The sequence below is a fragment of the Myxocyprinus asiaticus genome, chromosome 19 (genome assembly GCF_019703515.2).
Source record: "Myxocyprinus asiaticus isolate MX2 ecotype Aquarium Trade chromosome 19, UBuf_Myxa_2, whole genome shotgun sequence".
NCBI classification, from domain to species: domain Eukaryota; kingdom Metazoa; phylum Chordata; class Actinopteri; order Cypriniformes; family Catostomidae; genus Myxocyprinus; species Myxocyprinus asiaticus.
In genome coordinates, this window is record NC_059362.1 from 45,278,782 (window position 1) to 45,291,956 (window position 13,175).

A 13,175-nucleotide genomic window follows, 5' to 3' on the forward strand; every position below is an offset into this window, starting at 1 on the left:
TTTGATTCACTAAAAAGAACCGGTTCATAAGAGTCATTTTCGACTACACTGGTTGCGCCTTCTGTTTTGATTCACTAAAAAGAACCGGTTCATAAGAGTCATTTTCGACTACACTGGTTGCGCCGTCTGTTTTGATTCACTAAAAAGAACCGGTTCATGAGTCATTTTTGACTACACTGGTTATGCCATCTGTTTTGATTCACTAAAAAGAACCACTTCATAAGAGTCATTTTCGACTACACTGGTTGCACTGTCTGTTTTGATACACTGAAAAGAATCGGTTCATAAGAGTAATTTGTGTGTGAATCGGAATACACGCGATGGATGTTGTGTTTCGCCCGCGAGCACAAACTCATTTTAAAGACGTGTTTCCTTCTCATTATTTTGCGGCATATGGTTTTTTTTTATCTCCCAAACATTCAGTTCAGACTGCAAATGGACATTCACAACTCGAAAATATATTTTTATTTTTCCGTGGGGCTGTATATGGGGGAGCACCACTGCTGGAAAACGGTTCATGGAACAGCTGTTTTACATGAAGCCGAATAGTTAGTGCAGCTTCTTCTTTTTTGCAATGTTTTCGAACATGTGCTTGAGTGGAACATGATCTGTCTGCAGCACTGGCATAGACCCATTTTGGTTAGTGGAAGGAACGCGATTAAAGCGTTTACATGCCAGTATAAAGTGATTAAAATAGGAGTACTCCACATATCTTACTTTGATTATCATTACTCTGATTATTAGCATGTTCGCAATATCATAATCGCAATATTCTGTTTACATGAGCTACAGTTTAATTGCAATATTGCCTTATGAGGGTGCATGTAAACGTGGCCACTATGTCAGTGTGTTACTGCATGATAATAAAGTGCAACAAAGTCAGAAAAGACAAAGCTAGAAAAAAAATGGCGCTGTGTCATTTTGAAAATACTGTCCACAGACGAAAGTGCTTTCTCGTTTAATAACGAAGTTATCTTCTTCGCATTTAATTGTCTGAACCCACCGAGCTTGTACAAAGTTCAACATCTTTTGGAAATTCACGTGAACACAAATCCAGACGTTTTCTTTTAGAATTTGTGCAAATAGGAACAATGTAGTGGCACTGGTTATTATTACTGTTCTTCCCGATAGCTGCCATAGTTTACCCAACTATGACGACATCCGCTTCGCGAACGCAGAAGTGTGAAAATGGTCCATTGCCGTTTACCGTAGTTGCGAGGATTTTGATTCATCCCAGTGACTGGAATCTTTTGAATCCATTCATCAAATAGATTCAGTGACCCTTTGTGCATGTTCCATTGATATGCCAGTTGGTGGTTTATCCACCTTTTTCCTGAACGTGAAAGTGTTCCACTATAAGCGTGTTTTCGATTTCCAGTCTCCAAATCGGCGTATATTCTTGGTGGGTAAAGTATTACATTTGTAAAAATTGTCAAAATCGTTAGTGGTTGACCGATATATCGCCGAGACCTATATATCGGCTGAATTTTTTAATAATCGACATTGTCCAGTAAATTTTCCTGTTTGGCCGGTTTGTTTCTTGAGGGCTCTGAGAATCGCCTGCTTGCATGTGAAGTGACTGAGACATATAAACGACCAGTCACAGTTCCTTTTGTTGTTACGTGCCATCGTGTTACTACAATAATAGACCGGTGTGCAACACAGTGTCATTTAAACGGTTTGTATATCAGAGCAGCGGCAGACGCGTTTGAGCTCATAATGTTAAAGTGCTCACATGTTTCATTCTGCCTCTCTCTCATCAACAGTTCCCTGTAACTTTTAACTGTCTTGTCTAATGATAAAAAGGCAAATATCAATAAAATTTATATCATATACTGTCTGCAAATATGCGCATATCTCGTTTAAACAGATGTAATAAACCAACCTCACACAACTTCAGCAGATCCAGCATCCTGTGGAGCGCTCATTTATTTACCTCTAAAACACATAATCTAACAATCTCTCCTCAACAGTTCCCTGTTACTTTTCTAATGATAAAAGGCAAATATCAATAAAACTTGTATTATATACCGTTTGCAAATATGCAGATATCTCGTTTAAACAGATGTCATTCACGAACCTCACGAAAATCCAGCGTTTTCTTCCAGTCGAGCGCTCATCTAATATCTTCCTCTGAAGTGCATATTCCATCAGCCAAAATCAAAAACTTCAGTATCAGTATCAAAAGTTCCTCTGATACACAAATCATGACGGTCACTCCGTGACAATCCAAGCAGGTGATCCAGGCCATTTAAACTGTCAGGAGATTGCTGCTCACGCTGGATACGCACGAGCGCATGAGAGCAATTTAAAATTAAAAGTGCTTCACGTGTACTATAAGTAAATGTCATATTCAGTATGCACTGTATGTAGAATTGGTTTGATTCTGTATTTTTGGAGTAAATGCGATTACTAATGTGGACATGCCATCCATGGTTGCTGGACTACTGTGTGTACTGTTATTTCCTTCTGCCTAATATATTAACAATTTCTTCATGGGCAAATAAATTATTTAAATTTGATGACTAAAGGTGAAATCAGAAGAAACTGCTATCAACCATTTAAAATACAATATTATTTTTTTAGATTATTTTGTGCAAAGTTAAAGTTTTGTGTGAAATTGAGAAAATATAGTGTTAAAAAAAGAGTTTATCCATTTTTTAGCAATTTTATGTTTGTTATTTACTGTATTTAATTGTGTGATATATCGGCATTGTATCGGCCACCCTGCTCTCTGGATATTGGCATCGGCCATTAAAAAAAACATATCGGTCAATCACTAAAAAACATAGTGCTGATACTTCACAGAGTCTAGATGACCATTTTATTTTGTTTTTTTACAGTGCCTCACCTGAGTATGTAGATGACAAAAAGTGATGATCCGAGGTTAGTTACGTTGACATCATTAACTACTTGTTGTTTTGACAGCCAATAACTGCACAAGTTGAGCCTGAAATTAATTTTTATTCCAAGGAACACTTATGTGGTTGCTGTTCTCCATCTGGATTGCTTGTTTTGGATAGTTTTACATTGCATCTCGAGACCAGAAACAGAAAATAGGCAATTAGAATCATCATGACGCCACCCAGTGGTTGCTTAGTTGTAGCATTAAACAACTGCCGCAGTCTGTTTCAATGGCAGTGCCCATAGCGTGGAATTATTATGGTGTATTTATGTACAGTTCATCTCAAATACTTAATCTAAACGGACCTGTGATTCCAATTAAATATTGGTACATTCCGTAAACTTGGCGTCTCGGAGTTTGAGTGTGATGATTGGGGAAAGCGTTTACTGGCAATCAAATGCAATAGTGATATTTTAATGCAATGTAAATAGATAAGTTATGTAAAAATGTAGATGAAAAATTCACAGTGTGTACAACTGCATTGTATTTTAAAAACATGTTGCAATAGTGAAAACTTAAAGAGAAAATCACGGTTATCTCAAATAATCGTGGTTAGATCAAATAACTGCGATCAAAGGATTATTTAATAATCGCGACAAGCCTAGTTACCAGGTTTTAAAGTAACAGTTTCTGTTCCAATATTGGCCGAAAACCGAAAATAGCCATTTATGCCATTTCCAGCTGATAAATTGTGGAGAATGTTTGAGTAATAGCAAATCAGTTCTTCCTTGCAAGCACTGTAATAAAAGCTGCTGTACTTTAGCAATGGGTACCCAATTTGCTTGCTTTTGAAATTTTTGGATTGTGAATTTTGTTTCTGTTGATTTTTGTTTACTTTGGCATAATGATGCTCATATCTCTAATGTGATGCAAGTATTCTGATGATATTGTTATAGGTTACCGAGTGCATGCATATGACGTGTGTTTACGTCTTACAGTATTGATTCTTCTGAAGAATGGCAACCTCTAATGGGGCGTTCAAAAGCAAGGAGGCAACAACACGCAATCCTTTCAGCATCACCACGGCGAAGAGGCAGGCCACCTAAACATGCCTCTAAACTCTTCTTAAACCCTCCCACTTTAGCATCAGGGACAGCCATATTCCCTAAAGGCATCCCTAATGCCCCCTCCTTGCCTCGACAGAGAGGAAGACCCCCTAAAAACAAATCTAAAACCATCCCTAGACCCACTACTTATCCCACGCTCATTCCTAAACCCATTCCTTATTTCACACCCATCTATAGCTCCACACCCATATTCATCCATAATCCCACAACCGGCATTAATCTAAGCCCTAATTCCACGCCTATACCCACCACTGATCTCACACCCTCCATTAAACTCAGCCCTGATTCCACACCCACAACTAATACCGCACCGATAGCCACACTCATCTGTAAACCCACACCAACTGGACTTCTGTTAGACGCCGACACCAATGAGATCAGCAATTTGTGGAAGGAAAGGGGACCATTGGAAGAGGGGTGAGTAAACGTGACGTTCATTAATAACCTGATGTGGATTGCAGTTTTTTTGTTGGTTTTTTTATTGCTATAGGTTAGTAATGTTTGCCATTTTATAATCTAAATGAAGATTTGGATGCAGATAGTGCGTTTTCAGAACCATTAAGATTTGTGTACCATTATTTTTAAGACCTTTAAGCACATTCACTATACATCACTCCTTGCATGCAAATGAAGCATGTTTATGTGTTACAGTGTCAGTGCTATTGAAGGATGGGCGGCTCCAATGAAACAAAGCCCAGAGCGTTTAAAATCACCTGCGCCAACAGAGGCAAAGAAGCAACGACTCTCATCCCCTCCAGCCGCAACTCCAACACGACGTAGAGGCAGACCTCGTAAACACACCTCTAATCCTGAAACCAACTCAAATCCCAACCCAAATCCCACAACCACCTCCAATCTTAACCCTATTCCCACAATTAACATTAATTCCAACCCTAAACCTGTAATCACCTTTAAACCCAACCATAATCCCACAACCACCACTAATCTCCACCCTAATCCCACAACCATGACTAACCTCAACCCTAATCCCACAACCACTACTAATTCCAACTCTATTCCCACAATCAACAGTGATTCCAACTGTAATCCTGCAGCCATCTTTAATCCCAACCATAATCCCACAACAAACAATAATCTCAACCCTAATCCTGAAACCACCTTTAATCCCAACCCTAATCCCACAACCACCTTTAATTTCAACCCTAGTCCCACAATCACCACTAATCCTAATCCTGAGTCTTCATTCGCCGTGCCTCTGGAAGACAGTGATAGCAATAGCGACCTTTCAGGAAAGGATGAGGAACTGTGGGAAGAAGAGTAAGTAAACAAGTTCTGCATTTATTTTAGCCAGTAGTAATTACAAACAAATAGAAATTAATCTGCCAAAAGGTGTGGGAACATTTTAGTTTCAATAAATGGTGCGAGATGGCTAGGAAGTCAAGGGCGTAGCAGCCATTTAAAAAGCTGTTAGTAGGTATGGCTCTCACAGACCCAACACTTAACAGTACAAGTTGAACTGTTTTACACATGACAATAAAAGATTGAGCACAAGCTGATTCCTGAACAAGGTATTTAGATATATCCAAGTGGCTTGAGTCTTTTGACTACGGACACCAAAATCGTTCAGATTATGATTCGTTCAGTGACCATTTCTGGTGATGCAAGAAGGTAGCGACAAATGAATGTCTTGTGTGAAGTGGGTCCTTGAATCAACGAAAGAAAAAAAAGTCTTTACTTTGTTTATGTCATGCAATCTACCAAGAGACTTTAGTAGTGTTTAAGCATTATAAGAACAAAGTAAATTTATAATTTCCCTTTAGTTTGTGAACTGCTGAGCATTACTTTTATCAAAAGACAAAAATAACAAGAATAGTCTAATAATTATTATGAGTTTCAATAACGTCTGAACGTTTTATGTATTAAAATGTGAGTGTCCACAAATGTATTGACTTTAGTAGAATGTTTAAGCATTACAAGAACAAAGGAGATCTATCATTTTCCCTACAGTTTGTCAACTGCATACCAACGCAGCAGTTTTAAACCAGGAGCTGATCTTAAAAATAGCTGTACCTACTGTATACAAATCCACCCTTTTGAAATCGCTATGGATTATCTTGGAAAAAGTGCAGGGGACCAAATATACTTTTTAAAGTGTGCGGGGGACATGTGCCCCATGGCTGCTATGCCCTTGAAAGTAGTTCATCAAAATTTCAGGGAAAACCCCACTTTAACTATACTAGTATTCAGAAGATGTTGTGGTATATATCACTGAGTGCATGCATATGAATTGTGTTTATGCATTACAGTGTCGATTCTGGTGAAGACTGGGAGTCTGTAATGGAACAAAGTCCTGTGTGCATGAAATCACCTGTGTCAGCCTCTACCTTACCATCATTGTGGGATGGACTTTTTAAACAAGCCACTAAACCCTCCTCTTTGCAATTGAGAGGCGGGCCCACTAAATCCACCTCTGAACCTGTCCCTAATCTCACCACTGAAGCCACTTCTAATCCCACTCCTGACCCCACAACCATCCCTAGTCCCTCTCTGACATCAACCTCTATACCAACCCCTGAACCTATCCTTATTTCCATTTCCAAACCCATGCCTAATCCCACCCCTGAACTTGAACCCATCCTTAATACTACTCTTATACCGACCCCTAATGGCACCATGACATCCACCTCTAAAACCACCCTGGAGCCCACTTCAAATCCCATAATCACTGCCAAATCTAAACCCAGACACAAACCCAATCCTACCTCTGAAGCTATCCCTATCAGAAAGAACTCGAAGTCTACCCCAACTTATTCACAGAGGGAAGCCAGAAGTGAGTCAACTTTTGATTCATACTGGGTGAAAGGAGGAATTGCATGTGAGCCAGATAAGTGGTTTGATGTCACCATTGAGGATAGGAAACGGGTACTGCCAAGATTCTGTCCCAAGCAACCTCCGGGCCCACAGCTTGTGTTGGAAAGAGATTATACTCCCTTGCAGTTGTTTCAGCTGTTTTTTACCAGCTCTGTTATAGAGACAATTGTCAGAAACACCAATTGCTATGCCGAGAAGAGGGCAAAAGCTGGAAAGAAGTTCCTCTGGGTTCCTCTTACAGTCAAGGAGTTCCACTCTTATGTGGCGTTAGTTGTGTACATGGGTTTGGTGAAGGCAAAGTCTCTTTTGGACTACTGGGCAAGAAAGATGATGTACAACTTTTCATACCCCCAGTCTGTCATGTCTAGAACAAGGTTTCAGGCCATATCTTGGAATCTCTACCTCTGTGATCTTCAAGAAGATGAGGAGAACAACAAAAAGAAAGGCACACCTGGTTATGACCGACTGCTCAAAATTAAGCCTCTGTATACCGAAATTATTTCCGCGTGTATGACGCATTTTCACCCTAATAGAGAGATTACAATAGATGAGAGAATGGATGCCACAAAAGCTAAGATTGGACTTCGAATTTTGGAGGATAAGCCAGCCGAATGGGGTTACAAACTCTTTGTTCTTGCCGATTGCTCCAGTGGATACACCTGGAATTTCTTTGTGTACGAAGGAAAGATTTACACGTCAACAGATAAAGGAGTCGGTTATGATGCAGTAATGAGACTACTGGATCACGAACTCCTCGGCACAGGTTACAGGTTATATACGGACAGCTTCTACACCAGTCCAACCCTTTTCTTGGATTTGTGGCAAAACAACATCCTTGCTTGTGGCACACTTTGTGATACCTCTAGTTTACCAGAGGTTAGCGATCTGAGCAGGAGAGCTGAAAAAGGATCCATCCGGTGGTATCGACAAGGTCCGCTTCTGTTTCTAAAGTGGACAGACATGAAAGAAGTCATCATGTGTTCCACGATGCACAAGGCGTACGTGGGGGACACCATCAGTAGGAACGTCAGGGGGGATGGTGGTGTCTGTAGTGAACGTCAAATCCCAATTCCACCTGCTGTGAAGGACTACAATAAGTATATGGGTGATTTGGACCTCTCAGATGCCCTGATAGAGTATTACAGTGTCATCCACAAAACCAAACAATGGTACAAGTCCTTCTTCTTCCATTTTCTTGAAATTGCGGTGGAGAATAGTTACATTCTTCACCAGCAAATGGCAAAAGCACAGAAAGAGACCCCTCTCAGCCAGAAAGCGTTCAGGGAAACGCTGGTATCCGAGCTGGAATGTGTTGGCAAAGGCAAGAAGCCCTCAACATCTGCTTCCCAAGATCCCACCAGTGTGCCCACTGCACCTGATAGTTCGGACACAGAGTCGTCTCTACCAGCCTCACCCTTCTCATTCACCTGGACTGAACAATGCTTTCCGGAGTATTTTGGTACAGATGTTACATATGGGATGAAAAATTGTGTCCTGTGTAGATTGTCACAACATAAAGTCAAGACTTCCATATTCTGCACGCACTGCAAGGTGCCATTGTGTTTTGAGTCCTCGCGGAACTGCTTCAAGAAATGGCACATAAAGGGACACGCAAAAAAGCTTTAGGTTAGATTTCTGGACATTTCTGCTTATTAGTATTTTGTATGAACACTTTTTTCATATGGTATGACCTTGGTTCATGGTACTTGTTATAAGTATGACTATAAAATACAGCAAAAAACTGTGTTGTCGTCTTTGTTTTCTACTTTTTTAACCAATGCTTTCCTAGAGTGATTAACGGTAAGTGCATGAATCGTGTTAAAGACAAAGTGTTTAATTTTTGCACCACTAGTGGCACTAGATGGAATTGCAATCTAGTTGTTGGAGATGCTCAACCAATTCCATATGTATGGGTTGGTACAACCAGATTCTCCAAAGAAAAAAGGCAGATGAGTGAAGTGTTGGAAAATGTTTTTCTTTTCTTTTTCTTTTTTCTTTTTTTGCAATTTTGTTCAGCTACAAGCATTACTCCAAAAAGGGGCAGGAGCTCCAAACCGCTATTAAAGATATAGGGAGCCCCTTACCTAACACTTTCCCTAACCTTAATCGAGAGTGGAAGTGATGCCCACTTTTGGAGTTGGTGTAACCCCCTTCTGGAGTAACCCCGGTCTCTTTTGGAGATTCCGCCCCCATTTGGAGGTCTCTGGCCGGCAGCTATACTTACTTAGAAATTACGCAATTCTCTTTTAAACAGCAGATGGCCATCTCAGATTGTTAAGAATGCACAATGCTTGGTAAGATAGAAGGCCAGCAATCAAAAATTGGGTGTATATCAAACAAGTAAACAAGCTGTTGAACTAAATTGATATGGCATACACGATTCATGTAGTTATGTAAACAACTAGCACTACCAGTGTTTCATTTGTATTTTTTTTATTCCGACTTGACAGTATGTAACATGCACCTTTATGTTATGACAATACTTTCATAAGTCGTTGATTTGTTGAACTGTCTCGCATCAGAAAACCTTTGTCAAACTCCCTGTTTGCTGTTCGAAATGCCATTTGCATATTGTGTGTAAAAATGTTTTGAGACAACTCTACAAGGTAGGTCTCTTCACAATGTTTCCAGTTTATTTTGGTGGTGTAAAATTAAGAAGCCATTTCCAACTAAATTATAACATTTCTCAAAGTCATAGTTTAAGTAATCCAAATACATAAATTGCACCCCATGGATCATCATTATTTGTCTTATCTTTGGTTGTTACACAGTAATACAGTGGATAAAAATATATAGTAATATTTAGTTTCTGGGTGGGCAAATTCAGGTGAAAAGACAAAATTTTGTCAAGATAATATCTGCAGTGCATCCTGTTGTACCCCAAAATCAAACAATAAAATTAAGCCTACCTTAAGGATTTAATTTTTTGCTGTTCGTTGCAGATTTTGTTTGGTTTTAAAAGCAGATTCATTTAATACTTAAGCACAGTGAAATTGAAATACCTTGTTTTTGTATCTGGTCTACATTTCCCTTGTTTCTGCTTTATGTTTCTCAGTCCCTGCGGGTGCTGCGTTCCTCTGATCTCAAACCTTACGTCATCTTCATCAGGCCTCCTACCCCTCCTCTTCATCCTCCTTCTCAGGAGCGACGTCCCACCCTGTTGACCAGAGGAGGGAAAAAACACATGGTACCTCCATTCTCCTCCAGAACATGTGATGATTTTATTTGTATGGCACCTTTCACACATACAACTTAAATCCAGGACAAAATATACAAAAACATTTAAAGAAGAAAAACAAAAACAGTTAAATAAAAATGAAATACAATAACTAAAGAGGCTTAAAATGTATTAATCAAAAGCTAACTTAAAAGGTAAATATTTGAGGGCCTGGGTAGCTCAGCGAGTATTGATGCTGACTACCACCCCTGGAGTCGGAGTCACGAGTCCGAATCCAGGGCATGCTGTGTGACTCCAGCCAGGTCTCCTAAGCATCCAAATTGGCCCAGTTGCTAGGGAGGGTAGAGTCACATGGGGTAACCTCCTCGTGATCGTGATTTGTGGTTCTCGCTCTCAATGGGGTGCGTGATAAGTTGTGTGTGGATCACAGAGAGTAGCATGAGCCTCCACATGCTGTGAATCTCCTCGGTGTCATGCACAACGTGTCACGTGATAAGATGCACGGATTGACGGTCTCAGAAGCGGAGGCAACTGAGACTTGTCCTCCACCACCCGGATTGAGGTAACCGCACCAACACGAAGACCTTTGGGCATTCCAAAAGGGGATAAAAAAAAAAAAAGATAAATATGTATAAGCTCAAAAGACCTAAAAAATGGATTTGGAACGTATTCTGATGGACAGTCAGAAATGTACATAGAAGTCATTCAGCACTTTTAAAAAAAAAAACAGTAAAATCACCTTAAAATCAGTCCTGTTGTGGAGCGCAACATTTACAAGTTTACAAATATTTACAATATTTCACATCACTTTTTAAAAATGTCGCCTTTTACTTCTCTCTTGTCTTGTTAGTGCAGCTGTCAGTTTTCACATTTCACCTTGTTGTTGAATCTTTTTATTTCCTCTCATGTGTCTGTTTGTAGCCAGGGGACGGCACACAGATCTCGGAGAAGGCTCGTGAGATGGAGCACATCTACGGTCACTTGTTTGACATTGTCATTACAAACAGCGATCAGGACAAGAGCGTCTTTGAGCTGCTGCGACTTATTGATAAACTGGACACTGAACCACAGTGGGTTCCATCGGCCTGGGTGTGTTAAAGCTCTCTTACTGACTCAAGATCAGGTTCTATGTTCGAAATGGCTTGCTACTACTGTATACTACTCAAACTATTTTTTGCAGTATGCATATGCTGCAATTTCTAACTAAATCTACCAGACTCATTATTTGACTTGACTGACAAAGGTTAAAACATTTAAACAAATTTGGATTAAAAATGCAACATTAAAATGTTTATTTTTGAAATGTTAACTGGACTCCATTTGCTGAATTAATAACACGCAACATAGTGAAGTCATGTGACATACAGTATTACATACTGTACAGTATGCACAACTAGTATTCCATTCCGAACATATCCATGATGCTTTGTGGGGATTTCCACAATAGTGTTTTATTATATTTTGTGCTTTTTGTTTTTAGTTTTTGATCTGTAACATAAAAAAGCCATTCTAACTAACTCCTTACATTTATATAGCGCTTTTCTAGGCACTCAAAGTGCTTTACATAGTATAGGGGGACTCTCCTCAACCACCACCAGTGTGCACCATCCACCTGGATGATGCAACGGCAGCCATAGTGCGCCAGTACGCTCACCACACACACTAGCTATTGATGGAGAGGAGAGAGTAGAGTGATGTAGCCAATTCAGGGATGGAGATTATTAGGAGGCCATGATTGATAAGGGCCAATGGGGGGAATTTGGCCAGGACACAAGGGTTATACCCCTACTCTTTACGAGAAGTGCCCTGGGATTTTTAATGACCACAGAGATTCAGGACCTTGGTTTAACGTCTCATCCAAAAGATGGTGTTTTTTTGTTTTGTTTTTTACAGTATAGTGTCCCCATCACTATACTGGGGCATTAGGACCCACACAGACCGCAGGGTGAGCACCCCCTGCTAGCCTCCCTAATGCCTCTTCCAGCAGCAACCTTGGTTTTCCCCAGGAGGTCTCCCATCCAGGTACTGGCCAGGCTCAACCCTGCTTAGCTTTAGTGGGCAACCAGGCAAGAGCTGCAGGATGATATGGCTGCATATCAGAAAGTATTTTCTTAAAGTAAATGTCTAAAAGCATTTTTTCATCCAGAGATTATCAGAACTGTGAGCAGTTTCATAGAACTTTAACTGTTGCAGTTTGTAAATAAATGGGTGGATGGACATAAATTTAATCTCAACTTTTCCACAGTGAGAAAAAAACATATTTGTCTAGATGTCGTTTTCTAATAACTGTATGGCCCTAGGAGATTGTTCTAGATACCGACAGCATTAACTCTGAATGTTTTCACTACTGCTGAATGTATAATTTGACATAATACACTTGATCTAAAACAAGTTTTTCATTAAAGAGGTTCAATTAAAAAAGTACAGTATTGGTGTTATGTTTGATAACTGGTTGAGTTCTCAAGTACTAAACTCTTAATTTGCATTATGTACAAATTAAAGTGTATTTAAATAACGTTAAACAATAACCAAACAATTCTGGTATTGAACACCTAATTTTCACGATCAAATCAATTCACTACTTTCGTATTTTTGCTTTGAATATCTGCAGGGTTTTATTCCTGATGACTTCTAATGAATTCTAACAGTCTGAGCATGATATTTACTTATGAAATTGCTTTCATTGAACACTTTGACATTAACTATTCCCTGCCAAAATCAAAATATCTGTATTTTACTTAGGGATGCACCGATATATCGGCCACCATTATTTATCGGCTAATTATTGACCAAATATAAACCAATGGCAAATTTTTAAGTTACCCAACATAAGCAGTGTTGGGTAACTTAAAAATAGGAATCCACTACTAATTTCTAATTATTTCTCTAAAATTGTAATCAGATTACTTTACCAGTTACTTAATTGATAAAGTAATCACATAACTACTTTATATTTAAGTTTCTTTCTAAAACACTTTTCCGCTCAACAAATTCAAAACAGTGTCTATATTTCTCCCTTGTTCATTGTTACACACAAGTCATACACTGAGCACCTCACATTTCTCCTACACAGTGACTCTTTACAGGGCCATAATTCATGTATTCTACATATAGTATAATATATTAAAATTAAGCATAACCCTACAGTGTACTTAAAATGTAATTAAATTAATTGAAAGTCAGTAACTGTAAT

General features: G+C 39.3%; 1 protein-coding gene across 8 annotated transcripts in view; it reads left to right on the forward strand.

Annotated features, from left to right (window-relative positions):
* Positions 1-12,406, forward strand: part of LOC127409604 (protein PALS1-like) — a 34,767-nt gene extending 22,361 nt beyond the window's left edge. For 3 of the 8 annotated variants that reach the window (XM_051644283.1, XM_051644282.1, XM_051644284.1), the window contains 3 exons: positions 9,860-9,991; positions 10,904-11,071; positions 11,876-12,406. In XM_051644283.1, coding sequence (XP_051500243.1) covers positions 9,860-9,991; positions 10,904-11,071; positions 11,876-11,908 — 333 coding nt within the window. In that variant the 3' untranslated portion in view covers positions 11,909-12,406. Of the gene's footprint in view, positions 1-2,843; positions 2,887-3,843; positions 4,390-4,623; positions 5,251-6,239; positions 9,992-10,903; positions 11,072-11,875 lie in introns of those variants that run through there. The other 5 variants (XR_007892018.1, XR_007892017.1, XR_007892016.1 and 2 more) reach the window with 3 other exon arrangements.
* The last annotated feature ends 769 nt before the right edge of the window (positions 12,407-13,175 follow it).